At 45.1% G+C, this 27,600-nt stretch overlaps 3 protein-coding genes across 8 annotated transcripts in view; all 3 read right to left on the reverse strand.

The window, feature by feature from the left end:
- Window positions 1-11,250, reverse strand: part of PER3 (period circadian regulator 3) — a 64,720-nt gene extending 53,470 nt beyond the window's left edge. For 5 of the 6 annotated variants that reach the window (XR_014297325.1, XR_014297326.1, XR_014297327.1 and 2 more), the window contains exons 1-6: window positions 10,630-11,250; window positions 10,050-10,195; window positions 9,080-9,195; window positions 7,627-7,828; window positions 3,211-3,262; window positions 320-462 (exon numbers count right to left, since the gene is read on the reverse strand). Coding sequence is in view for 2 of the 6 variants with exons in the window: in XM_082663965.1 (XP_082520091.1) it covers window positions 320-462; window positions 3,211-3,262; window positions 7,627-7,828; window positions 9,080-9,195; window positions 10,050-10,195; window positions 10,630-10,808 (838 nt within the window). In the remaining 4 variants the exon portion in view is untranslated. The remainder of the gene's footprint in view (window positions 1-319; window positions 463-3,210; window positions 3,263-7,626; window positions 7,829-9,079; window positions 9,196-10,049; window positions 10,196-10,629) is intronic. The other variant, XM_082663966.1, reaches the window with a different exon arrangement.
- A 4,082-nt stretch (window positions 11,251-15,332) lies between these two features.
- On the reverse strand, window positions 15,333-24,370 carry VAMP3 (vesicle associated membrane protein 3; the record flags this gene model as incomplete). The annotated part of the gene is made up of 5 exons (XM_082677189.1): window positions 15,333-17,137; window positions 17,964-18,015; window positions 18,804-18,962; window positions 22,226-22,307; window positions 24,096-24,370. 5 exons carry the CDS (start codon window positions 24,368-24,370, stop codon window positions 17,118-17,120), a joined length of 588 nt encoding a protein of 195 aa, XP_082533315.1. The 3' UTR covers window positions 15,333-17,117.
- A 1,366-nt stretch (window positions 24,371-25,736) lies between these two features.
- The window catches only part of CAMTA1 (calmodulin binding transcription activator 1), an 895,524-nt gene continuing 893,660 nt past the window's right edge, over window positions 25,737-27,600 (reverse strand). The window contains 1 exon segment of the mRNA XM_082665985.1: window positions 25,737-27,600. This exon segment is cut by the window's right edge and continues 1,392 nt beyond it. The gene's annotated coding sequence lies outside the window, so the exon portion shown is untranslated.

A 27,600-nucleotide genomic window follows, 5' to 3' on the forward strand; every position in this document is an offset into this window, starting at 1 on the left:
TCTTGTAACCTCTGTATGCAACAATTTCAATGCTCTTCTGTCACGCAAGACAGAAGCAAAAGGCCACAGGATGGTCACCAGTAGAGAAAGGATTAGAAGACTGCGCATCTGTGGCCAAGTCTATGCTCAGACCCCTGGGCCATGCTGTCCTTAAAGGAGATGACCACACAGGAAGTCAAGGCCAGCAAACAGAGACGTCAGGGAAAATCAGCTCAGGGCCAAGCTGAAGACAGTGGCTGCAGTAAACAGGCTTTCACGTGCTTCTTTCTGATGCGCTGGCATGTCACATCTGACCTAAACGCAGACGCTCCTGACCTACCTTCGTAACCAGAATGAATCTTCTCCACCAGTGTGAGACAGCAGGGCTCAGGCTCCGGGCGGGCCGAGCTGTGCACATGAATCAAATAGGGGATAATCCGGAACGGGCAGTAAGGCTGCCTCAGCTCCCGGGCTTCACCTCCACTGAAGAGAAGAAAAATGGTTTAGTACCAGTCCTGACCTGTTCACTTAGTCCAACGTGAAACAAGGCCAGGGAAAATGTTTTGTTGGTAATTTCCAAGAGAGACGTGTCTGAATCTAAAATGTTTAGACATATTTATTTATTTATTTTGGCTGTGTTGGGTCTTCGTTGCTGCATGTGGGCTTTCTCTAGTTGCGCTGAGCGGGGGCTACTCTTCTTTGCGGCGCGCGGGCTTCTCATTGCAGTGGCTTCTCTTGTGGAGCACGGGCTCTAGGTGCGCAGGCTTCAGTAGCTGTGGCTCACAGGCTCAGTAGTTGTGGCTCGTGGGCTCAGTAGTTGTGGCTCACGGGCTTAGCTGCTCCGCGGCACGTGGGATCTTCCCGGACCAGGGCTCAAGCCCGTGTCCCCTGCATTGGCAAGCGGATTCTTAACCACTGCGCCACCAGGGAAGTCCAAAACATATTTATTTTTAAAAGGAGGGACACGTTAGTTTAAATTTTCAATAGCCACGGGCAATGATACTCGTTTGTTATTGGATGAGTAGGAGGCTTTCTGGAGAGGCGGCTCACCAAGGTGAGTGTGAACCGCTCACTAATTTCAGCGTGACTTTCTGTTCCTGCTGGGAAGAGGGGCAGGCACAGCCACCTGTCTTGCCTCGTGTGTCTAAACCAAGTACCACATGGTGGAAAACAAGGCCCCCTGGGATCACGCCCCCAAGCCGGCCCTCCATCAGCCCTTCCTACGCCCTCGTTCAAATGACCGATTCAGTCCCACCGCTTCAGCCGCTCCGCTGCCCGGCGCAGATCTTGTGTGCGGCTCAGCATCGCCCACCGTGCCTAGCTACAGGGAGATGGCGGGGCTGGACCCTCTCGGCCAACCGGCGCAGAGGCTGCTCGCTCCCTCTCAGGAGGCTCCCGGGGGCGAGGGGTCTGCAACAAGCACACAGACGTCCATCCTGTTTCATCAGCCCGGCTGCCTGGAAGACGTTTCCACTTGGATCTGCCCAAATGTCCCAACCTGTATTTCACACTCCCCCGTTTCTGCCCATCGCACCTCTCCTCGCCAACCATCACGAGCGTGGATGTTCGGGGGTCTCTGGCCGCCCTCCCGCTCTCTTCTCTCCTCTAACTCCAGCATCTCCTGTGACTTCTCCACTCTCAGCCGTGACCCTGCTTCCTAGGTCACCGCTCAGAAGAGCACCTTCTCCTGGCAGTCACCTGCGAGCATCTGTACCTGTGCTAGTGGCTCCCCTCCCATTTCTGTGCATGCTTCCTCCAGGCTCATCCCGTCCTGAGCTTCTCAGTGCCACCTATACGCCGATGAACTGCACATCTGTCTCTAGCCCGGCCTCCTCCCCTGAACCCCGGGCTCCTGGACCAACGCCTCGTCAACATCACGAGGCAGATTTCTACTCGACACTACACACTCACCTAAAACTAAGGCACACGCTCTCCCCTCTGCTCTCCAGGCAGCTGCTTGTCCTACAGTTTCCTCCTCCCCAATACATGGCACCTTGAGCCAAGACTCCCACGTCACCTGACTACTCTTTCTATCTCGCACCTGAAACTAACCCACCAGTATATGCTGCTAGGTCTCCCCTGGCTCAGGAAAGGCAACTGAAAACATTTACCAACGTAAGAAACACACAGAGCGCTTACTACGCGGCAGGCACTGCTCTCAGATCTTCATAACCAACAACTCACCTGCGAGTGACAGAAAGAACCGACATGGCCCTCCCCACACACGCACACCTTTCCAGGTTATCCTTCCCCAAGCATTCGAATACTCTTAGCGCGAGTCCCCCTCAGTTCCATGGAGTGGAATGATCCATTACAAGGACTTCTCTTCCCCGCATATCAAGAGCACTTAGTAACCTCAATACTACTGTTGGTGATCATGACGTCATTTAAAACCATTTTTTCTTTTTACTTTGAAAGTAACATTAACATATCAAAGTAAATTTGGAAGAGAAAAAAAAATCACTAATAAATCCTACCAGAAATCAACTACTATTAAAATTTTGATCTCTTTTCTTTTAGTTCACTGTCACTGGACCTTTTAAGTCCTCATAAATATACCTATCTTGCTTTCTTTCAGGTTGTTCAAAATTTCAAAAATTAAGTTTAAATGTGACTGAAAAACAAAAACAAAAGAGCTCCAAAAAACTGTCATCTGAAAGTATATTTCACGTCCAGTAACTCTCACATGCCCTGGGTTAAGAATGGTCTTTCTGGTCTCTTCCCCTATTGCATTATTATCTACTTTTCTCATAAGTACATGTGTCTTCTCCTCAATCAAAACACAAACTTCTTGCAGCAAGAACCAAGTGTTGTCTTTTGTATCCACAACAGACCTAGCTGAATAAGGCATCAAAATAAGTGCCAAATAAAATCAGAGGGATGAGTTTGGGATTTGGGATTAACAGATAAGGACTGCTATATATAAAACACATAAACAAGGACCCACTTTATAGGTCCTTATAGCACAGGGGACTATATTTAATATCTTGGAATAACCAATAATGGAAAAGAACCTGAAAAAGAATATATATATGTATGTATATATGTGTATATAATTATATATATATATATATACACACACACACATATGTATAACTGAACCACTTTGCTGTACGGCTGAAACATTGTAAATCAACTATACAGTCAATTAAAAAAAATAAATAAATAAAAAATAAAGTAAAACCAGAGCCCACTCCACCGTGCCTGGCCTCCAGGAGCTCCCACACTCACCGGATCCTGCAGAAAAAGGACTTCACCGGAGCGAATTCATAGCGTGAGGCTGCTGGAAACAAACACACATGTCAGTGTCCCGCCCGCACGCAGCTCCTCCCCAAACTGTCACTGCACAAAGGGGAGACTCTTTTCAGGGACAGAGCTGCTCTTGATTAAAATAGGACTCTCCTCCCTCACTAAGATCTAGTTCCATCCAGTATTTTCCCAGGGCTTTTTCGTGTTGAATAGTAACCCTCAGGTGAGACCCTGAAAGCACCTGACGGAGGCCTCTCCCTGTCACCCCCTGCAGTCCTGTCTGCATTTCTGCTCCTGCCTGGACTCACTGCTTCAAATGTCAATGTAATCATCCTGCAACACAATTATTTCGCCAGTAATATTCTATTCCCCTGTAATAGTTTGGACACGTCTCAAAAACTGGGAATTCCGATTACTTAGAGCTTTCAGGTAGAGGATACATACATTTCTTTCCTTGGACAAATTCCCCAGAGCTGTGTTCCTAGATTAGATGATATCATTTCATGACTCTCATCATATATTGGCAAACTTAGCTCCAGCAGATGGTACCAATTCAGTGTCATTAATAACATTTTCTCACACTCCTCATGCCAAAGGTTTTGCTTCAACTTTATTGACCTCGCATTTGTTTTATTGATGTGTGAGGTGGTAATTCAGAAACATTTAAATTTGCCCATCTTAGGAAACTGAACTTATTTCCAAATGTTTGTTGATTACTTTATTTCGTCTGGTAGAACTCCCTGAATATACATCTTTTGGGCATTTATTCACTGGAGTGAAAAGTTTTCAGTTATAGAAACCAAGGAAATGTTTACAACCAAGGAGATGTTTTTAAAAAAATATACACTGAAGGAGCACCTACAACGAGGATTCTGAAGAACCAAAATACTGAACATGGTCCAGGTGTTTGTACTCCTAAGGAAAGGATCATAGGAAGAATAAGAAAATGGGCTTTTGAGTGGTCAAGAAAAATGTTCACAATTTAAAAAAAGCCCTCCAGTTTAAAAGTAAAGGGACCAGTGACCAAACTCCTGTAATTCGTGAAACTATGAAAGTTACAGGCCCAGAATTCTGAAGCCAGAAGTTCTTACAGAATGTCTGGGAGAAATAACAGAAAGAACTTGACAAAGTAAGCTAAAGAAATTAATTACTCTAAGATACGCTATCATCTTAACACAGAAACTGTTTCTGGAGTTTCTGTGGAGGAATTAAGGCAAGATAAAGATTTTTCAAAACTATCCTTGATTTTCTGAGCTGACTCTCGCGGGTGGGAACCGTCCCTCGGTGACACTTTCAAACGCTCGCCTTTGGCTCAGGACAGTTCTCCCGCTTTAAGGCACAGTCCCAGCAGCCATGGGGTCAGACGGGCTCTGGATGCACGCTGCCACGGCGAAGGCCGGCTCCATACTTGGAGGCAGTGTGACCCTGGCATCTCTGTGACCACGGCAGATAAGAAAGGGCACAGTTGCTGGCTCTGAGGGACCCGACTGTTGCCTGAGCCCTGCTTCCCGCGGGCTGCCCCCGGCCCGTGCCCGTACACGGAGCAGGCAACGAGGCAGGACCATTCCATGGAGACGCCGGGCTCCTCCAGCGGGTGGACCCTCTGGCTGCCTGGCCCAGAAGCTCTCTGGACTGTGCTGCGGCCCGAGGCTCCTGCTGCCCAGCCCTCCCCCCGCCTCGCTCCTTCCAGCGATGCCAGCGATGCGGGCTGAGGGCTCCTCTCACCACCTTCCACCCGCTCCCCCAGTCAGCGTCCCGCTTCCGGGCAAACCCGAACTAATTCAGTTACTCTGTCTGTCTACCGGGGAGAATGACAGTACCTACACCTCACAAGGTCTTCGTGAAGATTAACTCAGTTGATCCACGAAAGCAAAGAGAAGGGTCCCTGGCAAATAGTAACCGTTCAACAGATGACAGCAGTTAAGATGAGCCTTTATGCTGCGGACGCTCCAAATATCTCCAAGCCTTCCCCAACCTACAGCTTGCTGGGTTCTCACAGGAAGCCTGTATTAAGGCACGTCAGAAACTATGATTCTCATTTCACAACGAGAAGCCAAGTGGCCTCCAAGGTTCACGAAGGGACAGAATGCAATTTGAAACTCACACCTTCAGATTCTGAGCTTAACATTCTTTGCACATAAAAAAATACTGCAACTCTGCTGTAAGGTGAACTCACTTACACTATTTATACATTGTAGCAGGCACCTGAATTCAACTGCCCCCCCCCGAGTCCTGTAACACAGACAGCCAGCCTACCGGATCTCAAAAACAGTACACGGGGGCCCGTTGTCACTTCCACACCTGGGCTGGAACGTGCAAATTCTTGTTTCTGGAAGTGTGTTCTAAAGAAACAGCGGTCAGATCCTTCTGAGAGGTCTGTACAACAAGCCTAAGTTGAAATGTGCTCTAACACAGGGCCAAAGCTGACAACTGCTGAGTTTAGAGCTTCCCGTGTCCTCCTAATGTCCTATGAGTTCAAAGGAAGGGACAGAAAGAGGTAACATGAGCACAGCCCAGAAATGGTGTGGAGCTGAACAACGGCCCTCAGGGAGGGTGTGGATCCCTGGGGTTCCTAAAGCGGAAGTATAGTGTGAGAAGTAAACTACATGGCCTTCATCTTTATGGAGCCAGTAAATGTTTAGGTCCAAGAGACAACACTTTCAGGGACTATTATGTTTTTACAAGTAGGGGAAATACCATTAAGTAATTAGCAAAGATAAGAAAGTGAAAAGATCAGGGAATTCCCTAGTGGTCCAGTGGTTGGGACGCTGCGCTTCCACTGCAGGCGCATAGGTTTGATCCCTGGTCAGGGAACTAAGATCCCGCAAGCCTTGCAGCACAGCCAAAAACAGACAAGTGAAAAGATCAGACAGAGACTATAGGGCAATACCGAAGGGAAAATGGGAAAGACCTGGTGAACAGTACCACATGTCAGTTCTGTTCACTGTTGTACCTTAGCACCTAGAACAGCTCCTGGCCCGCAGACACTGCTATATAATGTCTACGGAATGAATAAACGATGAACAAAAGTAGAGAACAAACGTGGACAATTAAAGGTTGAAAACGCATGTTTCAGAAAGAGGAAGAAAAATGAAATCAGTGTTTTTGAATGAAGGGAAAAGGAGAGAGGGAGCTGGAAGAAAGCAAGGGTGACAGGTGTCTTTTCTGAAGCTTATATAAAACGTGCACAGAGAATGGGGCAAGGGTCTGGGATTGAAAAAAGAAGGTTGTAACACTGTTCTTCACTGGACTGAGAACTGGATTAAAAACCAGAATGAGTACAGAGCTCTAGATTTGCAGGATGAAGTTCTGAGGATCTGTTTCACAACACTGTGAATGTACTTAATGCTGCTGAACTGTACACTTGAAAATGGTTACGATGGTAAATTTTGTGAATGTGTTTTTTACCATAATAAAAATAATCAAAATTTTTTAAAAATGAGAGAAAAGGGTTTGGGATCAAAAAGGAAGCTGACCTTTACTAAGTTCTTTAAGAGACATTTCACAAAAAATATGAAAGAGGGAATAAAGGGTGACTTAAGAAAGAATGAATGGGACTTCCCTGGTGGTGGAGTGGTGAAGATTCTGCCCTCCCAACTCAGGGGACCCAGGTTCAATCCCTGGTCAGGGAACTAGATCCCACATGCATGCCGCAACTAAGAGCTCACATGCCTCAACTAAGGAGCCCGTGAGCCACAAGTAAGGAGCCCTCAAGCCACAACTAAAGAGCCCACGTGCTGCAACTAAGGAGCCCACGTGCTGCGTCTAAGGAGCTGGAGAGCTGCAACTAAGGAGCTCACCTGCCGCAACAAAGACCCGGCACAACCAAATAAATAAATAAATTTTTTTTTAAAAAAAAAGAATGAATGAATGAATGAAAGATTACATGGGATTGAATAACACAAAGAAAACTTGAGTGGGAACCCACTCCCCACCCCCAGTTCAGGAAAAGCAGTCTTTCAGAAGGAAAACAAAATGATGAGATTCATAACTTTTGGGGAGAAGAAAAGCTGGAAAGGGATCTAACTTTGAGAAGCTTACCTCCAGAGCAAAGCAGAGAAATAATGAAGTCAGTATAAGAGGAAAAACATTTAATTTTATTAACAACAGACACTTTGTAGCAATTAACCTGCTATACATGATGCTGTAACACACCATATCTATGGCGTATAGTCTGTGAAACTAACTTGATTAAATGAAAACAAATTTATTGGATCTTTATGTTATTAGCAGCATTTAAAACGCTATTTTCATCACATTCTGACTTTTAAAATGAAGAAATAAGAAAAACTATATATTTGCATGTTCTGAATAAGGCATTCATTTGTGTACTATTTCTGGAAGAATGAAACTGATCTTTACCAGGCAAGATAAACATCTGAATATTGGTCCCATTACCTCTTTGGGTCCAGTTGTTCCAGAAAGGAAGCTGAGCGTGGGCAGTGTGCGTGTAGAACACCCTCACGTCTTGAGGGGCGAGCAGTTCAACGAAATGAGAGGACTCTAAGAACTCTTTCTTACAGTGCAGGATCGAAGGAGCCTGTTCAGAAACGTGCACTAACCTTCCAGACAGAAATGAAAAAACTACCACGAACGTATCCTACGAAAAACATTTAAAATAAATGCAAAATATTGAGATACATACTGGCAATATTCCCTGAATAAATTTCGTCTAGACGTCTACCATGAACAATAGCTTAATACCATGATCAGTAGCTTAAAACACACACACACACACACACACACACACACACACACACACACACACACACACCCCCCCCTGCAAAGGCAATAAATCGCTGTAAAACCTGCATTGTTCCCTCTGAAGGTTTAAGTTCTGCCAAACAATGCACCAGCTCATTCTACACGGACTAAACACAGTGTGTACACTGTATACACTTCTGATTCCCTCTCCTTTGCAAACTGTACCTGGAAGGACTGTCTTCTCTTCACCCATATGCCTATTCCAGGCTTCAAGACCAAGCTCAAGATTCACTTGCTCCAAGACGTTGTCTTTGACAAACCTCATTACATAAGAATCATTTCTCTAATGTGTTCCATTAGACATATACATAGCTTACTTATAATCGGCCACTGTTTGTACCTGCTAGCAAGTGGCGTATGTTTTCCTCTCTAGATTTACTTTGAAGATCTTAAAGGGAAAATGTTTTCCTTAAACTTTTTTTCCCTTAAATCTCCATAGCACCTACTACAGTGTTATAAATGTATCAGTTAGTAAAATAAGCACTGTAACGTTAGGGATAGCTCATGCTCCAATATTATAAAATCTTTAAGTTACAATTATGTTGAGGTCTACACATAAATTATCTCCATCATATCAGCAAAACATGAGGCTCCATTATTCTGTCAACATGAAGAGATTCAAAAAAGATACACTAAATATCTCTTCCAAAATTGTACAAAAAATGACAGCATCTCAACTCACCTGCTCTATAAAATCCAGTTGTTACAACTTGAAGTAGTAGGTATTGGAACTAAGAATGATATAAATAGAAATTAACAATTCGGAGATTAGAATAAGATGCAGGAAATCACTCTGCAGTGTTATTTTTTTCTTCATTTGAGAGAACTCAGGGATGCTAAGGAGAGAGAGGCACCTCATGACGGAAGCAAAGCCAACTACTACTTATGTGTTGCCTCCTGTTTCTAGATGTTTTCTCTGGCAAGGGCAGGAGAAACTCCACAAGGGCTCTTTAACAGTTTTCTCCTCTGCTTGACCTCAAACTGTGGTTACTGAAATGCTCAGTTATTATTTAAAAAAATCTGCATCTAGATAAGATCGTTAGGAAAAATCACCCAGGTTGATATGGCAAAATTTGTGAATTCTTACTGTGTTTTTGGAAGTGTGCTCTGAAGCAATAGCGGCCAGCTCCTCAAGACTGTACATGGTCACGTCTGCTTGAGGCGCTCCATTCTGATTGAGAATCTGGAAAAACTCGCTGTTTGCTAAGAAACACAGGAAAATAAATAGGTAGTCCAGTGACAAGAGTATCTTTAGGAAATCATTTTTCATCAGTATAAAAGCAGGCTTGCTTTTTAGGATGAGGACACCTCAGCATGTTTTCCTTGAAACCAGATCGTTTTCTTCTTTCAACTAAAATACTGATAGTTGTACAAACTTAAGATTTTGAATTTTATGAATTCTGCATGTTCCAGATCACAAGGAATGAGACACACTGAAGGTACCAAAACAAGGTACTGAAACCCAAAATTCCAAATACACACACAGGAAATCTGTATGGCAGAAACATTATTCCAGGATTCAGGAACTATATACCATCTATGAAGCCACAGAGGTTTGTGCTACAGAATGCGTATTTTTAAAATCCCTTGAGAAGAAGTCTGAAAAGCCATAAAAAGAAAAAAATGTTTACGACCATTCGTTTTTAATTTGGTAAATTCCTGATACATCATGACTGTATTTTAAAAATATGTCCATGGCAGGGAAATGTAAATGTATTTAATCAAGTGTATTTTTCCCCTAATAGTCACAGAAGACAATATTCTTTTAAAAAGTGAATCTTCAAACTGTGCTTATACCGAGCTCTACTCTCCTGAAACAAATCAGCAAAATACTGCACAGTTACTAAGCTATGACACAAATAAGGTTCTCCGAGTGCTCATGTGAAAAACTAAGATGCTAATGCCATCAGTGTAGATTTGCACATCTCACATAAAGCACCATAAAAAGCTCAAAACATTTCTGTGCCTAAAACCAGGCAGACAACTGCTCTGGCCCGGCTGCTGTTTACGAGCAGTGGTGTCCGTGCACGACTGTATTCCCTCTCCCGCCCGTTTACCTTGCACGCTGTGTACGCAGCGAAGGGCATAGTTGAGAGCATCCAGGGTGCTTGGTTTACTCTGTCTCTCTGACGGAAAGTATTTTTTCATTTCTTGGACAACCGTTATAAGGTCTTTGGAAACTCTGTTTTGATCTTGGGGTTCACTGTAAGATAAAAAAGATTCTAAATTCACACTTTCGATTATAATAAGTCAACTTTTACTGAACAGCGTATTTCATGCCAGGCCCGCTTTCTAAGCCCTTAACATGGATCAGCTCATTTAGTTCACAGATTTATTATCCACCACTTTTTTTTTTTTTTTTTTTTTACAGGTGGAGAATCCCAGGCAAAGAAATGGGTAAACATCAAGCATTTTCCACTCTCTTATTCCCACTTCAGCCTAGAGTCAGCTAAATTCCTCAACCACTTTTTACCTTTTGGTTAATTTCCTTCAGTTTCTCCAGGGTATTTCATTCTAAGTTGTCTGAGTCTCTTTAACCTTTTTCCTAGGCTTACAAACAAAATATAGAAAGATGTAAGCCCGCCTTTCCCCTCTACTACCCCAGCAGAGAACAACAAACACATCAGGTTATTTCACCTGTTGCTGGTCTGCACGTATTTGCTCCGCAGCTGGTATTTCCGGCTCCACAGCTCAGCAGAGTCCTTCCCCAGCGCCTCAGGACCGCTGGCCTGTGGTCCTTCAAGTTCATGAGGCTGCCTCCGCCTGGAGTCCTGAGATTTACCACCGGACACTTCCAGATCTTCACAGGGATCCATCGCTCGCCCGGCAGTCCTCAGCCTGTCGCCTGCTACTTTGCTACTTTGCGATCGGCGACGGAAATGTACTTCTCATTTTGGTCCAGGCCATCGTCTCAGAGAAAATGTCAGTCATCACAAGCCGGCAAGTAGAGGTACTCTTTCTGCTCCTCCGGGGGCACTTTTCTCCCCAGTATTTCCCTGCAGTCTTGGACGTCTCCGCTCACGGGAGGTCCACCGTGGAGGGGGACGGTGGAAACAAAGCTGACAAGTGTCAGGAGAAACACAGTCTGATGCTGGAAGCTCGGCTGTGGCTCGCGGGCTGGGCAGCCCCAGGGGGATCCCGGCTCCGGCCGCCCCGAGAGTCGGCGTGCACCCAGGACCCGCACCCGGCAAGGGGCAACTTGAAGCACAAAGTTCCCACAGCGCAGGACAGGCTCGGGGCGACGGCGCCCGGCGGGCCCCGAGGCCTCCCCGCCCGGGCCGAGCCCTCACCCGCCGCCGCCGCCGCCTCCCGCGGACCCGCGCGCCGCCGCTTGCCCAGCTGACCCGGCCCCACGCAGTCTCGAGGCCAGCAGCGTGCCGGGCGGTCGCGGGCGCCGCACCCCCCGCGCACCACGTGACGCGGTCCCGCCCCCGGGTCGCGCGATTGGCTGCCGCTGCCGGCTCTGCGGGACCCCCATTGGCCTGGGGGCGGGACCCGCGCAGGGGCGCCCCGGTTACATAAGCGGAGGCGTGTGAGCGGGGCAAAGGTCCCGGAGCTCTTTACGTAACGCCGGGGGTCGGCCGGAGGACGGCGCTCGGCCAATCCCGGCCGGCTGGCACGTAAGGAGGGGGCAGAGGGGCCCTGAGGAGGCTCCAGTCCCCGCCCCGCTCCCGGCCCCGGGGGATGGGCCCCGGGGGCCGCTGGAGCGAGCGCGGCAGTGATTAGGGCGCTGGAGCCGCCAGTCATGAGGGGGCGGGCCCCGGGCGGCGGGGTGGGCGGGGCCTGCGCGGCCTCCACGTGAGCGGCCGCGGCTGCCTCAGCTCCAGAGTTGGGGAGAGCGGCGCAGCGCTGAGGGCGGATCGGGACCACGCTTGGCAGACGTCCCAGCGCTTTCCCTGCGTCTTCTCGGGTTCCCGTCGTTTCCATTTTTCTTAACGACCTTCTTGCTCTCGCTCCTGCGGACTCTTAAGTGAGGGGCTGTGAGGACCCGGCAGTGTAGCAGCCCTGGAAAGATCAAACCCGGTTTTCAGAAGCGGAATTCTGACAGCGAAGCTTAAAACATTTCCCTGGTCTTCCTAAAGTTAAAGATTCACTTAGCAACTGGAGGAAGACAAGTGTCTGTAAAAGACATTATTTTGAGAAAGGAAGGTGTAGAGAAGGCCTTTAAAAAACACCGTCGGAAGACTCTTTTTATTTGTGTCTCGACTCCTCCGAAGTGGAAGGTGCCATGTAGAACTCCGCCCCTCTCCGGTGCCTGGTACACCAGAAATCTTAAGTATTGGTTGGATGAATGAAAGGAATTGTAAATAAGAGGAGGGGAAAGTGAAGTGTGGTAACTGTTCCTATTAGGTATTGGATAAACCACCTTATTTCTCCAAATGGTGCTTACTCTCTTCCGAATCTCTATTTTGTTAAACTGCATTCATTCAGCAAATATTTACTGAGTGCAGGTCTGGGGATGGCAGGTTTTGATGAAGGGAGAACAGAGAACTGTTTTCCACATGCCATGTTTGAGATGCGCACTAAACATCCAAGTGGAGTGAGTGGTCAGGTAGGCAATTGGATCTCCCAGCTGGGAACTTAGGGGAGAAGCCGGGGGTGGAGATACAGTTTACATTTGGCAGTCGTCAGAGTCTCTATGGAGTTCACAGTGATGGGTGAAATGGTGTCAGTGAGAGAGTGCCGATAGAGAGAAAAGGGCCAAAGACCAAGATTTGGGGCACACAGAGATTCAGAGGTCAGGCAGAGAACCAAGCAAAGAATAAGGAGCCATAGATGAGGCTGAAAGAAAACCAGAGGAGTGTGGGATCCTGGAAGCTTGATAACGAAGCATTTCAAGAAGAGAGCTGGCAACTTTATCAAATGCTGGTGATAAGCAGAGTGAGACAAAGGCTGAGAATTTCCTGTTGGGCTTCAGCAAGATGGTGACCTTGGTTAAAGACGTCTCAGTGGTGTGGACTGAAGAAAAGTAGGATGTGAGGCAATGACTATAGGAAGACATAGGGAGGAATTTTGCTGTGACGAGCTATAGACAAGTATTTGTTGGCCGGAGGGAGGGATGTGGGCATCACTATTAAGTGATGGGGTGATCCAATAAGAAGGGAGAAGTGAATGACGCAGGAGGGAAGGGCTGCAGACAAGAGGCAGTTGCCAGAGAGAAGTCCTTCATGAGGCTGGGGATCCAGAGCCTTGGCCAGAGGCAGGCACTTCTCCCAACAGGGGATTGTCCATCTTGGCGGTATAAAGCCAAGTAGAAGATTTCTAAATGCACTTAGCTTGCTATTTAAAGGATGAGGAAAAAAAAATTATTTTCTAATAATTATGCCATAATTGGTTTATTTAGTAAATTCTACTTTTACAGATTGAATTTTCTGCTACTATGAAAAGCAGCTCAGTTGGAAATAAGTTTGCTTATTTTTAAATGCACTAAGCAGTCTGGTCAATTTTATTTTATCTTATTTTTAAGGTATTTTTATTTATTTATTTATTTTTGGCTGCATTGGGTCTTTGTTGCTGTGTGCTGGCTTCCTCTAGTTGAGGCGAGCGGGGGCTACTCTTTGTTGCGGTGTGCAGGCTTCTCATTGCTTCTCTTGTTGCGGAGCACGGGCTCTAGGCGCACGGGCTTCAGTAGTTGTGGCATGCGGGCTCAGCAGTTGTGGCTCACGAGCTCTAGAGCACAGGCTCAGTAGTTGTGGCGCACGGGCTTAGTTGCTCCGCAGCATGTGGGATCTTCCCGGACCAGGGCTGGAACCCGTGTCCCCTGCACGGGCAGGCGGATTCTTAACCACTGCGCCACCAGGGAAGCCCGAGTCTGGTCAATTTTAAAGCAAATAATGAATCATCATTCAGAGCCAATAAAAAAAATTGCCATACTTTAAGAAACATTTTATTGGTGATGCAAACCTAGAATTATCGTGTAAGAGACACAAGTCATTAGAAAATACAAGACACGGGGAATTTGCCCCCATTCTTTGACTGAAGTTGTTGACACAAAGGAAGATGTTCACAAACATTCCATTTCTCCTCTGGGTGACAGACAGGACTCCCTCCCACCTCTGAGGTGAGCCACGGTCACCTGACCTGCTTTGGCCAATGAAACGTGAGCAGACGTGAGCAGAACGTGCCGGCTCCACTTCCAGGCGCAGGCGTTGAGAGCCAGTGCACAATTCCTGCCAGTCCCTTCCTTTCCTTCCGCAGTGATAACCGGAAACGAATGTTTACAGGAAGTCCCCTCACCCCACCCCTCAGGGACTGACGACAGAGCCTCCCTGCTGACTGGCGTGGGACACAGAGCACGAGCAAGGAAAAAACTTTGAGCCGTGGCGATTTGGGAGGCGTCTGGTACATAGCACCCCTCCAGCGTATCCTGAGTGACGTAGATGGTGACCAAAAAGAGCGGCAAGTCCAGTGGATTTGGCTAGTGTGGTCACTGGGTCGGTGATCGTGCCATTTCTGGAGCAGACACTGTGAATGATCGGAGGAGGGGCACGGGGCAGGGGATGTTTCCTTCTGGTGAACGCTGCGTTTGAGAGGCTTACGTGCAATAGGCCAGGCCTCATCAGCAGATGAATGAATAGAGGGATCATGAACACAGATAAGATTGCCTGGGGAGGGTAAGTAGAATGGAAACAGAAGCCCCCAAGGAACCCTGACATTTAAGGGAGAAGCAGAGAAGGAGGAACCGCTTTAGGGTAGATTCTCCTTTGAAAATGGCACCGAAAGTTCACACGCATTTCATTATATCATGCTCCCGAACAAAAGGCACGATTCCACACTTACTGCTTTCCCAGGGACGCAGTCGCACGCCAGACAAGAAAAGCAGTGACTGTCTATCCGAGGCAATGGAAAAACGTCAACCTGCTTATCGCAGGATTCTACTGAAAACTGGCATTTTACTGTGAACATACGCAAGTCTCCTTCCACCCATAGTATATTGTTCCCTAGGGCTCGCAGAGTAAGAGTGGAAGTACATTCAAGGGGAAAGATATGCAGAATGAAAACAAGAGGCGTCCCTCTCCCACCCAAGTCATCTTCCCACGCCCCACGTGGGCAGCGACCTCGTCCAGCACATACCGGCCGGCTCTATACTAGTCACTTCTGAAAGACCATATATTTAAGAAACTCAAAAGCCAAATTCTGAACGTTTTAGGAATCATAAGAAAGCCAGTTTCCCACTCATCTCCTCTACTGAAAAGCACTTTTCACATGGGGAGTGGTATGCAAGGAACTCAGAGTCCTCAGGGAGGGGACTGGTGAGAGAGCAAGAGAGGAAGGGGACTTGGGGTCTGTAAGGGCGACGCGGGTTGAGCAGCAACCCTACAAGCAACACAAGCACTGAGTTATGTTTATAAACACTTTATTCAGTTTGTTATAGTGGGCGACTTCCCAGCTAAATGCACAGATATAGGCGAAGTATTCCTGGGTTAACGCAGCAGCCAGTGGGTTACGTGGGACTGAGCATCGAGGCCAAGGAGAGAGCACCGAGGATTCAGAGTCGACCCGGCCGGAGACCTGAGCCGAGGGTGGGCCAACGTCCCAACACTGACAGCTGCTCCCTTCTTCCCAGGTGGGCACACTGCAAGGCATATTTTCAACTTCACACCATTTCACTGATATCAGGGGAACAGATATTACAGAAATGGAACCTGGGTCCTGGTGCACCTTAACTGTTGCTTTGTAAGTCACAAACTAGTGTGTGAACAAGAATTTTAGAATATTCCGCTAACGGTGAGCCACAGGGCGGTAAGACTCCTTTCCCCCTCACTGCCTCGTCTGTTTTCATTCCTACCTGAATTCCTGTCCTTAAGCCACACACCCTGATGTCCAAAGTCTGACGTACACAACAAAAGCCTCTCAGATGACAACAGCTATTCCCAAAGCAGCATCTTATGCAGTCTGTGACATCAAAGAAAGAAAGTGTCTCTGGTTAGCTATCCTCTGTAAAAACTCGTTCCCCCTGACCAATGCCTAATCGAGAGCATAATTTAGAAGGCAGATTTAGGAAGTGGACTATGGATCAAAATAGGAAACAAACCCCAAAAAGCTATCGTCCGTGGGAACTGGGCCAGAAAATGACCAGTTCACAGATGGTCTCACTTGAAGACTACAGAACTGTTGGTCACATAATTATTAGAAACATATTGGAGTCTACAGCTGATAATCTGCAAATGGCTGGGTAAAACTCTGTCTACAGGAATGAGATGGTCAGTTGAGCTCAAACCTTCTCTAACCCCCAGGAAAAATGCTGGGTCGGAAGGAGAGTCGCAAGACCTACAGCCTTTCAAGGGCAAGAAAGGCCTGCCAGGATGTCAGAGGTTCACACACAATATTACAATTTTAATTCTGAAGGGCACCTTGAGTCCCACTGGTCACTTTTCTGAACTTATCTACCAGGAACAGACTTGACATCTGACTGGGATTTAACTTTTTGGCAAAACAGAAACTTTGGTCACAGCCACAGTTCTATAAAAATGTTTTAACGAGGTTATTATTTCTGATTAAAACAATAATTTTAGCAAGTGATACATAACAGTAACAAGAAAGTAAACATCTTCATATCTAACGCAGGAGCAAAAACTCTTTACCAGCATCTTGTTTTAAATACAGCCAAAGAGTCAGCAGTGTTTATAAACAGTAGAGAGTTCTCTTAAAGGGAATCAGAAAAATAGCAAAATAAGGCACAGTCTGTATTTGTGTTAGGCAGTAGTGTTCTTTCTGGAAGGCACAAATTGGAATCTGACTACCCAAAGGTTTAAAATGAGGGTAATGTCATATGACTAGGACAGCTAACTTGGAACAAATTTCCTTAACTGGAATCACTGGCAGTTAATCAGACAACATTACTGCTAGGTTATTACACTCTGCAACTTAAGAAGTCTTCTTCATCAGCCCATATGTAAATTTGAAAAGGCACTGTGCAAAATGGGGGCTGGGCTGACTACACCTCTAGTTTGGAGTGCATATTACAAAACAAAGGCACATTTCCTAGAAAACAAACTTTACAGTCACTAACAGAAAATAATCGTTTTAGATATAACAGTAGGTAAGCTTGATAATATAGCAGGTTCTAAATCAAAACTCTTGAAGAGGTTTCTTGAACAGCAGGCTGGAGTTTCACTGGTTCTTCAGGAAGAAACACTCCACACTAATAAGCAGGGGAGATGCAAAAAGTGGAAAAACAACAGTTTAGTCGTTCAGTGCAAATACAGAATAAACATCAAACACTGCAGTCTAAGTGTGAACAGAAATTCAATTTCTGTCCAATTTCCTATTAGTGGCTTTTCTACATTTTTTGGAAGGCTAGAGGAGGCTGTCTAAAAAAGGATCCAAGATATATTTCTTTAAATAGTTCTCACGTACTGGGCTATGAATGGCAATGGGCTGTTCCAATATTGTACACAGTAGCAGTAGTAATGAGCATAATAATAATAATGATAGTTGTGTGTATATATATTTCTTTATATAACTATTATTATTATATGCCAGGCACCATCCTAAGCACCTTTTATATATTAACAGCTTTGTCCTCATAACAAACATGTGAGGTAGGTACTATTATTATCCCCATTTTATAAATGAGGAAACTGAGGTTCAGAGATATTAAATTACTTGCCCAAGGCCACACAACTGAATGGTGGAGCTAAGGTGGATCACAGGTAGTCCATGCTTTTAATCACTAGACTACACTATTTCTCATAAAAGGAAACCTCTGATGAAAATATATTCAGAGAGAAAACTTACTTCCACTCATTCAGTGGAAATGAGTAAATTTTCTCTAACGTCAAAGGATTACTGTTTATATCGGAAAATTTCAGACTCAGCACCCAAGTACTTAAAACACTTAATAATGAAAACAAAAACCTTTGGGATAAACTAACATCTCCGAGGGAACTTTTATTTGGAGTTCCTGTATATGCAGTCAATTGTGAGCAGAGGAGGCTTCTGCAAGGAGTCTGGAGCAGGGAACTCACCAATGATGATGACAATGATGATGACGACAACGCTGATCCCTATTGCCCACATCTGTAACGACACATACGTCCATTTCATATTCAAAACTAGAGATTAACGTGCTTACTGAAGAGTATCATATAATATCGTTCTAGTCACAGAAGGAGAAATAAAGGTGCACCACCATCTGAAATATTCATAATTTTTAAAGCCTAAACTTAATGTTCTCAATTAGGGCCTGGAAGTTACTTATCTGCTTTTTATAACATGTTCAAATGATCTGTGGTCCCTACATAGGCCTTTGTGTATACCTGTCTTCCACCTAAAGAAGGGCTACTAAGCCTGTCCCATACGTCAGAAAGTGTCACTTCCAACCCAGGAAGGGATCTGATCGCAGCACATTTCTTTCGCAGCTGTGTAACCTCTGCTTTGGGCCATGCTCCTTGCGCGGCTGCTTCCTGCTCTTCTGTGGAGCACACTGTGGCTTTCGAGTGGCTCTTCCCTTTGACACTGGAGCCATTCACAGCCACGTGGAAACTGACCACCTGTCCAGCCCTCTCCCGTCAACCTGTGTGCAGGGCTCTGCTGGGGTGGAGGGCTGGAAGGGGCTTAGGTCTACGATTGATTTGGGATGCTCCTGTTCTACATGCTTCTGAAGGTCGGCCCCAGAACATGGAGAATTCCCAGTTGTGGGGACAGGAAGAGGATATGCAGTCAGTGTTTTCGATTCAGAGTCAATCCACACTTCCACGCGAGGGAAGGCAAACTCAAGATTCATGAAAGTTCAATATGTGTAGCCTCTGTCTACCCTGAGACTACAGAGGGTGACTTAATGTAAAGACCAGTTAAAAGCGAACTACCTTGCAATTCTTCCACCAGTATTTTCTCTTCAGCTTGGCAGCACTCGTTTCAAATTGGGAGGCTCCTGCCTGCAGTGCGTCTGCACGGTCATCCAACTCAGAGAGCTTCTGATCTCTTTCCAACACCTTATCCACGTTGACCCTCATGATGTCCACCACCTGACGAATATGATCACGCTCAGTTACACGTAAAGGAGTGAAGAACAAAACTCCTCAGTGAAATTTACCGGCATTTTTTTTTTCAGGTCAGCACTTTACTACTTTGAGCCAAACTTCCATTCAAAAAAAAGAAAAAAGGGCTCACACTTTCAAGTTAAAAACACGCAGCAAACTAGGAATAGAAGGGAACTTCCTTAACATAGTAAAGGGCATCTATGGAAAAACCCACAACTAACATCCATGCTCAATGGTGAAAGACAAGGAGGCCCACCTTCACCACTGTTGTTCAACATTGTACTGGAAGCTCTGGCCAGAGAAATTAGGTAAGAAAAAGAAATAAAAGGCATCCAAATTAGAAAAGAAGTAAAGTGATCTCTATTTGCAGATGTTTCCATGTACAGAAAATACCAAAGTATCTACCAAAAAACCCTACTAAAGTTAGTAAACAAACAGTAAAGTTTTAGGGTACAAGCTCAATAGCCATAAATGAGCGTGCTTCCATACACTAGCAATGAAAGGGAGATTAAGAAAACAATTCCATACGATAACACCCAAAAGAATAAAATACCTAGCGATAAATTAAACCAAGGAGGCCAAAGACTTGCACACTGAAAACTGTGAAACACTGCTGAAAGGAATGAGACCTAATGAAATGGGAAAACATCCCATGTTCATAGATTGAAAGACTTAATATTTTTAAGAGGGCAGTACTCCCCCAAGTGATGTACATATGTATAGATTCAACACAATCTCTATCAAAATTCCAATGGCTTGGTTTTTTTTTTGCAGAAAGGGAAAAACCAATCCTCAAATTCATATGGAATTCCAAGGGGCCCTGAATACCCAAAACAGTATTGAAAAAGAAAAACAAAATTGGAGGAGTCACACTTTCCAATTTCAAAACTTGGTGCTGGGACAACTGGACAGTCACTTCATGAAGCTGGACCCTTACCTTACCCCAAATGCAAAAATTAACTCAAAATGGATCAATGATCTGAGTATACAGCTAAAACTATAAACCTCTTAGAAGAAAACGTAAGAGTAAATCCTTACAATTTTGAATTTGGCCATGGATTTGACACCAAAAGCAAGAGCAACAAGAGAAAAAATAGATAAATTGGACTTCATAAAAATTAAAACCTTTTGTGCATCAAAAGACATTGTTGTCATGGCTGTGAAAAGACAATCCACAAGATGTAAGAAAATATTTGCAAATCATGTATCTGACAAAGGTTTAATATCCAGAATATATAAAGAATTCTTATCAACCAACACCAGAAACAGACCACCCAATTAAAGAATTGGCAATGGACTTGAACAGACATTTCTACAAAGAATATATACGAACGGCCAACAAGCACATGAAAATATATTCAACATCATTGGTCATTAGGAAATGCAAACCAAAACCACGATGAGTTACTAACGCATACTCATCAGGATGGCTATAACCAAAAAAATGGAAAATAACAAGTGTTGGTGATGATGTGGAAGAACAGGAACTCTTGGACATGGCTAGTGGGAGTGTACAGTAGTACATGGAAGAGTCTGGCAGTTCCTCAAAGAGTTAAACACACTAGGGCTTCCCTGGTGGCGCAGTGGTTGGGAGTCCGCCTGCCGATGCAGGGGACGCGGGTTCGTGCCCCGGTCCGGGAAGATCCCACATGCCGCGGAGCGGCTGGGCCTGTGAGCCATGGCCGCTGAGCCTGCCCGTCCGGAGCCTGTGCTCCGCAACACGAGAGGCCACAACAGTGAGAGGTCCGCGTACCGCAAAAAAAAAAAAGAAAAAAAAAAGTTAAACATAGTATTACTATACGATCCAGCAATTCTACTCCTAGACCCATAACCGAGAAATGAAAACAGGTGTACACATATAAACTTATATGCAAACGTTTATAGCAACACTGTTCATAACAGCCAAAAGGTGGAAACTCAAAAATACACCAACAGATGAATGGATAAACAAATTGAGGTATCCATGTGCAGTGGAATACTACTCAGCCACAAAAATGATGTACTGATAAACGCTACAACTTTGTAGAACATGTGATGCTAAGTGAAAGAAGCCAGACACAAAAGGCCACGTACTGTATCCCTTTTATATGATATATCCAGAACAGGCACAACCAGAGCAACAGAAAGCCAATTAGAGGCCACCATTCGGGAGCAAGGGGGAATGGGGAGTGATTACTAAATGCATACAGGGTGTTCTTCAGGGATAGAGAAAAAAACTGAAACTAGACAGAGGGAATGGTTGTATAACACTGTGAATATACCAAATACCCCGAACTGTACTCTTTAAAATGGTTAATTGTGTGTTATGTAAATTTTACCTCAATCTAAAACAAAACAAAACAACTCTCTTCAGTAAAGAAAAAGGACCCAATTTGATTTCATAAGTTAACAGAAGTTTCATGTAGGATGGAATTAGAATGGGTTTCTCAGCATGAAAATGTAAAAATTTCACAATTAAGGTCATAAACAAAACCTTCAGACCAAAATATTACCATATGATTTAACAACAGAATCTAATATTAGTTTAACTCTGCTTTTTAAGGCAGTTAAATGCAGAAAGACCAAGATATCCTTGTTCAGCAGTGATGGCTTTTAGGACTATGGAGATATTAATACTAGCTTGAATTTCTCAAACAATTTTCCATTGTAGGTCTGCATATATAGGGCAGAACAAAAGATGCTCTGAGGGTCTTCTAACTCAAGAATTCCACAGATACAGATCTGTTGGGCTAGAGAAGTTTCCCAGCACCTGCCTTCTGCATGTCGATAGGCAACAATCTACAGAGACTTGCTGGGCTGGGTAACTAGTACGTCACACTACTGGAGAAAGAATTTTGATGAAAAATCTGGTCAGAAGGATTGGTCCTGGCTTGCGCAATCTATAGGCCTAATCCTTAAAATTCTATTATTTTATAAAGTGGTTCTTTTTTCTTCTCTAATTTTTTATTTATTGTGGCAAAATATACATTACAAAGTGATTCTTGAAGGAATGTTCTCAGAGAGGAGAGCCTGTACTTTAGGTATGTGATTCGGTCACAGGAAAACAAGCTTGAAACCAGTAGGACATGACTTCTCAGAAGCTTAGGTAAGGGCTTGCAAAACAGTAGGGGACAAAATTTTTTTACGTTTATGACAGTCAAAATTTACTTTACATTCACACTTTTACGATCCTTTTTCTAAACAGAGCTATTCCCAGAGTGTTCCCATGTTGGCTTATGATTCATGTTTACAGCACTTCCGGGCAATACCTCATCCACTTGATTTTGTGTCTGCTGAAGTCTTCTACTACCGCCAGAGGCAGCGCTTGACCCTGCAGGTGCGCTTGTAGTCCTGAAACATGTAAAGACACAAGCATGAGTAAATTAGGATTCCGAACACACTTCTGTAAGTATGAAGATGTACTGGAGAAGCCTCAGTGTTAGGAATTTCAGAACTAAAGCAGAAAAAGAAAATCCTTCCTGCATCAACGAACAGAGGTCCAAATGACACCTCTTCTAATTCCTCTATAACTTTAAAGATTCACCCACGTGTTCAAAGGGACCAAGGTCTGAAGTGAAGGTTTAACAGCATCTCCTTTGTATCACTGAAGGACCTGATCCTAAGATAGGTAAACTCTGCTTTCCCATTTTTTATTACTTGTTTTAAGACCTACACCTACTTAAAGGCACTCAGTACTCTTCTGAGCTTTTCACTGTGTCAAGAATGGTCTTCATAGTTATGAACAATTATAGAATGCCCTTTTTCCAGTATGGAGAAATAGATTCAGTTAGAGAAACAGAGTCAGAAACACCAGGATGTGGGGTTGAGGGGGCGTCAGTGGGAAAGGTAAGATGAAGCAATGCTCCCTCTCTTAAGAGGTACTTCTTTTAAAATCCTCATCGAATTCTTTATTTTTCCCCCGGACAGATCTTTTTTGACCACTCTGGCTTTGAAGTCCTAATTGCGTCCATGACTTGGCAATGCTTTGGTTTTTCAGATATAGAACTATATAGCCTTGCCTTCTCTAATAGATCACAGACTCCTGTGTCTTAGAGGTCTCTTCCCCGTGTCTTGCATACAACGGCCACTGATTCACTGATTCAACCGACAGTTATTTTATACCTACCATGCGTCAAAGACCAGGGAAGCAGCAGATCCCACCCCTGCCCTCAGAGAGTTTATTGTCTGATCGATAATAGCAAAGGGCCATGTACTGGTGCATTTTCTCCAAGCATTTTCTCATTTAATCCTCAAAACTCTTTGAGAGGGACACTACTATTAACCTCTTTTCAAAGATGAGTAAAGTAAGGTTTAGAAAGTCCACAGCGCTGGCTGCAGTGGAGCCTGTGTTTAGACCAGGTTCTGTATAATTCTACGGATCTCAGTTTTAACCACCGCGATCTACTGGAACAGCAGCCTCAAGCAGGAACACTCCAGAGGGGTGGCCCTAGTTCCTGGAAGGAACTCTGCAAAAGCACCCATTCCTTCCTCCTCTGTAGGTGAGGAATGAGCAGGTTGGAGAGGGGACACAGGGTCCTGGTGAATCTTGACACTTAGCGTTCTGGGAATGTTACCACGGGAAACTCCACGTTTTCAAGTACAAGAATGCTTCTGCTTAAAAAGAGAGCGGAGGCGCACAGCTCTGCGCCAGACTCCACTCTGACTGCAGGTGCCTTCACACAGGGCCCAGGTCTTTTCCCTTGCAACTTCCGGAGCCCAGCCCAGGCACCAGGCAGCGAGCAGGCTCTGCAGGACGAGGGCAGTGGTCACAGCTCCCCTTAGGGAACTTGGGGGGGGGGGGGGAGGAGGGGAAAAGGGGAAGCGGAGGGGCGGGGGCGGCTCTCCCTACCTCCGGAAAACCCCGGCCGCCCCGCCCTCACCCCTTCCGCGTCCGCCCGCCGGCCGCGGCGCCCTCCGGCGCGGCCGGCGGCGCCGCGGGACCGATCTGGCCCGTCTGCAGTCCGCACCCCCGGGGCCTCCACCCGCCCCCAAGCCTCGGGAGCCCCCCGCGAAGGCCCGCGCGGCCTGCGCCAGCGTCCGAGAGGCGGCGGACGGGAACCGGGCCGGGCGGGGGGGTCCCAGCAGCGGGGCGCCGCCATCCGGGGCCGAGGCCGCTCCGCGTCGCGCCGTGTCACTCACATTTTGGCAGCGGCGGCAGCGGGCGAGGATCGGCGGACCGGCGCAGCGGGACAGGAGACCTGAGACCTGAGACCTGGGCGGGGCGGCGCGGGGACGGTGACGTCACCGGGATGGGCCGACGTGTGGGCGGGGCGCGCGCGGGCGCGAGGGGGCGCGCCGGAAGGGGCGGGGCGTCTCGGGCGGGGGGGGTCCCCGCAGATCGCTGAGGCAGGTCTCTGGGCTGCAGCTCCATGTCCTTGCCGCCGCCGGTACGGACGCTGAGGCACGTGGTGCATTAGGCTCTGAAAAGGGACTGTGCAGATAAATGAAGGTGGGGACGTTTTACGTTATTCTGGGCCCGTGGGTCATTTCTCTGGCCCTGACAGTACTGGAGACAGCCCATGGGCTTCCGCTGAACGTGCCGCATTAACCCGGTGGTCCTGGAGACCGCCATATTTTCCCAAGAAACTTGTCAAAATGAGGGGGGAAGTTCATTCAGGGTATTTGTCACAGGCGTTGATTGGATTAGGTTCCCTCTCTTCGTGTGTTCATTTGTGACACGTATATTTTTCACTGCACAGATCTTATTATCTGTTTATGGGAGCCTTGACATGAGGGACTGTACTTTCTACGTTTCTGTATTTCCGGACCCCCAAGCACAGAGTAGGTCCTCAACTTTTGATTTCGGGTTGAGGCTGAGGCAAAAATCTGAATGCAGTGAGTTACTGTGCAAGGTCTTTAAGTTGTTACTGAAAGTATTCCTATCAACATCGACAACTCCTACATTAAACAAACAAAACACCACAGAACACCAGTAAGTCAACTGGCAGATCAGATGAGAAATGAAAATAAACACCAAACTGTCTTTTCCAACTCTAAATGGCATAATTTGAAAAGGGAAATGTTAGTGTATATTAGAATAAACAAGAGAGTGTCACAGAGGAGGTTAGATTTGAGTTGGGTTAAGTAACTAAAAAGAGAACTTTCCAGGCATGGGAGGAACAAACATCATGAACAAAGAAACAGTGGACATGGACATGGTTTGAACAGACCAACCAGGGTGTGCAGGTTGGGGCATAGGTGAAAATAAGGCCGAATAAAGATTGAAGATAAGCAAGAAAGGCAAATGTCATTTCAGTGCAGTGGGTTGTAGAAACCATCAAGGCCTCACGGATCTGGGAGCTCTATCACGCAAAACTTCTCTGGCAGCAGCAGTGGGATGGATTAGATGGAAGAGGGACCACTAGGGAGACAAAAGATGAGGCTCTGCAGTGAAAGGGAATGAGACTGATGACGGAGCTCTTGGAAAGGAAGGCTGGTAGTAGTAGTCAGCTGAAAAGTGCCTTTTAAAAAACTGCAAAGGGTTTTAACTGAAAAGGTGAATTCAGATCGGTGTCTTTATCTCTCCAATAACTGCCCTTAATCAAATGACTGATAGGTTGAGCGATGCCTGAGAAGATAGTTGACAAGTAACTGTTTTAGGAACAGTGGCTCCAGTGAGAAACTTTTTCTTTCCTGTACAGATCTGAAACTATGTAACGTTCGCGGTCAAGACACTGTATCGGGATAGAAGGAAATATTTGAAATGATTTCGTATGGTGTGAAACGTGCTGATCACCTTGGATTTCAATATCAGTTGAGTTTAAAGCAAAATACACATAGTATGGGGAAATTTTCTTCATTTTTAATTTACAGCAGAAAGAATATAAAGCATTCAGAAAACATTTTCCATATTTTAAGGGCAATTCAAAACATTTTGCATGGTTTCCAGCAGCTGAGTTCTTCAACAGATCCATTGATTCAATGATGCTTTACATGCACAGTTACAAAAATAAAACTTACAAAAAAGAAGACATCTAGACTAGTTTTACATGCAAGTCTCAGGGACCCCCCATTGGGCGCCAACTACTGTGTGGAACTGCCATAAGCGACCGTGCAGCCAGAGAGGGGTTCTAGTTATTGTCTCGATTTCGTTCACACAGTACAGCTGATTTCAAATGGGTAACAAGAATAGCAATTAAATCTTCAGGAGACAGAATAAGATTAGCTATTAATTTTATAATGAAATCCTACTCCTGGCACTTGGGAATTTAGATTATCCAAGAAAGCTGCGTTTACCTATCATCTTATATTCAAAAATTAAGATTCACAACCGAGAAAAAGCGGTCAGAAATGCTTCGTTTCAGTGGAAGTGCATTTGTACCTCACCTGGGAGTCACAGTTGTACTGGTAGGTTACACGGGTAGGTTTCGAACCTACTTCTATGCCCTCCATAAGAACGCTCCTAATTCTATGTCAGTCCTTATCTTTCAGATTTTCTAACTTACTCAGCTAATAATGTAGCATGTGAAACATTAAAAAAAAAATGAGCGTTAAAGCAAATCCACTGAGGTCATTACTCTTGTCAAAAGATCGGTTATTTGTACCAAGATGGAATAAACATACCCAAATTCAGTATTAATAAAGGATATTCTGAAAGAGCTGGCTTTCACGTTCTCTTCCCGTTGATGAATGCAACTGTGTGTTTGTAAGTGTCCTCCTATAGGTCAAATTGTGTAAAATAATAGGTATTTGGGGGACTGCAACAGCTGCAACATAACCCACACATTTAAAGACAAAATTGAGTCAGGTCAGTTTACAAATGTACAGGTGGCTGCTAGTTGTGGGGCTGTCACTGTCATCACAGCTGATCACAAGCAGTAAGACGTATACTGTACAGTAATTCGAGGTTGGCAGTGAAAGGAAGTAATTAAAAAACAAGTACAATTATAGAAAAGGCACCAAGAGCACTGACCCCAGTTGTTACCACAACCTTTTTGTATCTACCTTCCTTCTAAGACACCAGTTTAAAAGCTGATTTGTGAATATGTTTAGGCTTCACAACAAGCCTTGAGTTTTCACTTACAGTTGGCAGCCAGAACCAAGGGGGAAAAAAACTAGTCTCTCAGCTTTACACCAACTGGTCCTGAAACTTAACCTGGGGATTTTAAACTGGCATCAGCAAATGCGAACTTTATTCTCTCGATTTAACATCAGTAGTTGAGTTGTTAAAAGCATCAGATTTCTTTGGTTCCTCGTTATGTGGAAATAGTAATCATATACCATGACATCCCTACGAGACCAGTTTGCATTCTTTTAATTTGTAGTTATTTTTTGTGCAATTTTTATTACATTTTCTGATTTCCAACAGGAGATATGAAAACACGAGTCATTTTTCTACTTTTCATCCTATTTCTTTTGTCAGGTTTTGACCGTTCTAAGTGTTCTTTGTTGGAGTGAGTGGATGGTGTTAAGCTATATACTGATTCATCTCATGATTATCTGTTTAGCAAAAGTAACTTAATTTTTTTAAGCAATATCAGCATTCACATTACTTGGCACCATTGGCAAAAAAAAATTTAAATAAAATAAAATAAACTCCTGGTAGCCCAAATTAAATGTAAACATACCCTTTTTTTTTAAGTAATGTTACTCTGCCTTTTTTCCTAAGTCTTAATACAGTAGCTCTTTTTTTTTTGCAGTTTAG

The sequence above is a fragment of the Grampus griseus genome, assembly GCF_964374135.1.
Source record: "Grampus griseus genome assembly, chromosome: 1".
NCBI classification, from domain to species: Eukaryota; Metazoa; Chordata; class Mammalia; order Artiodactyla; family Delphinidae; genus Grampus; species Grampus griseus.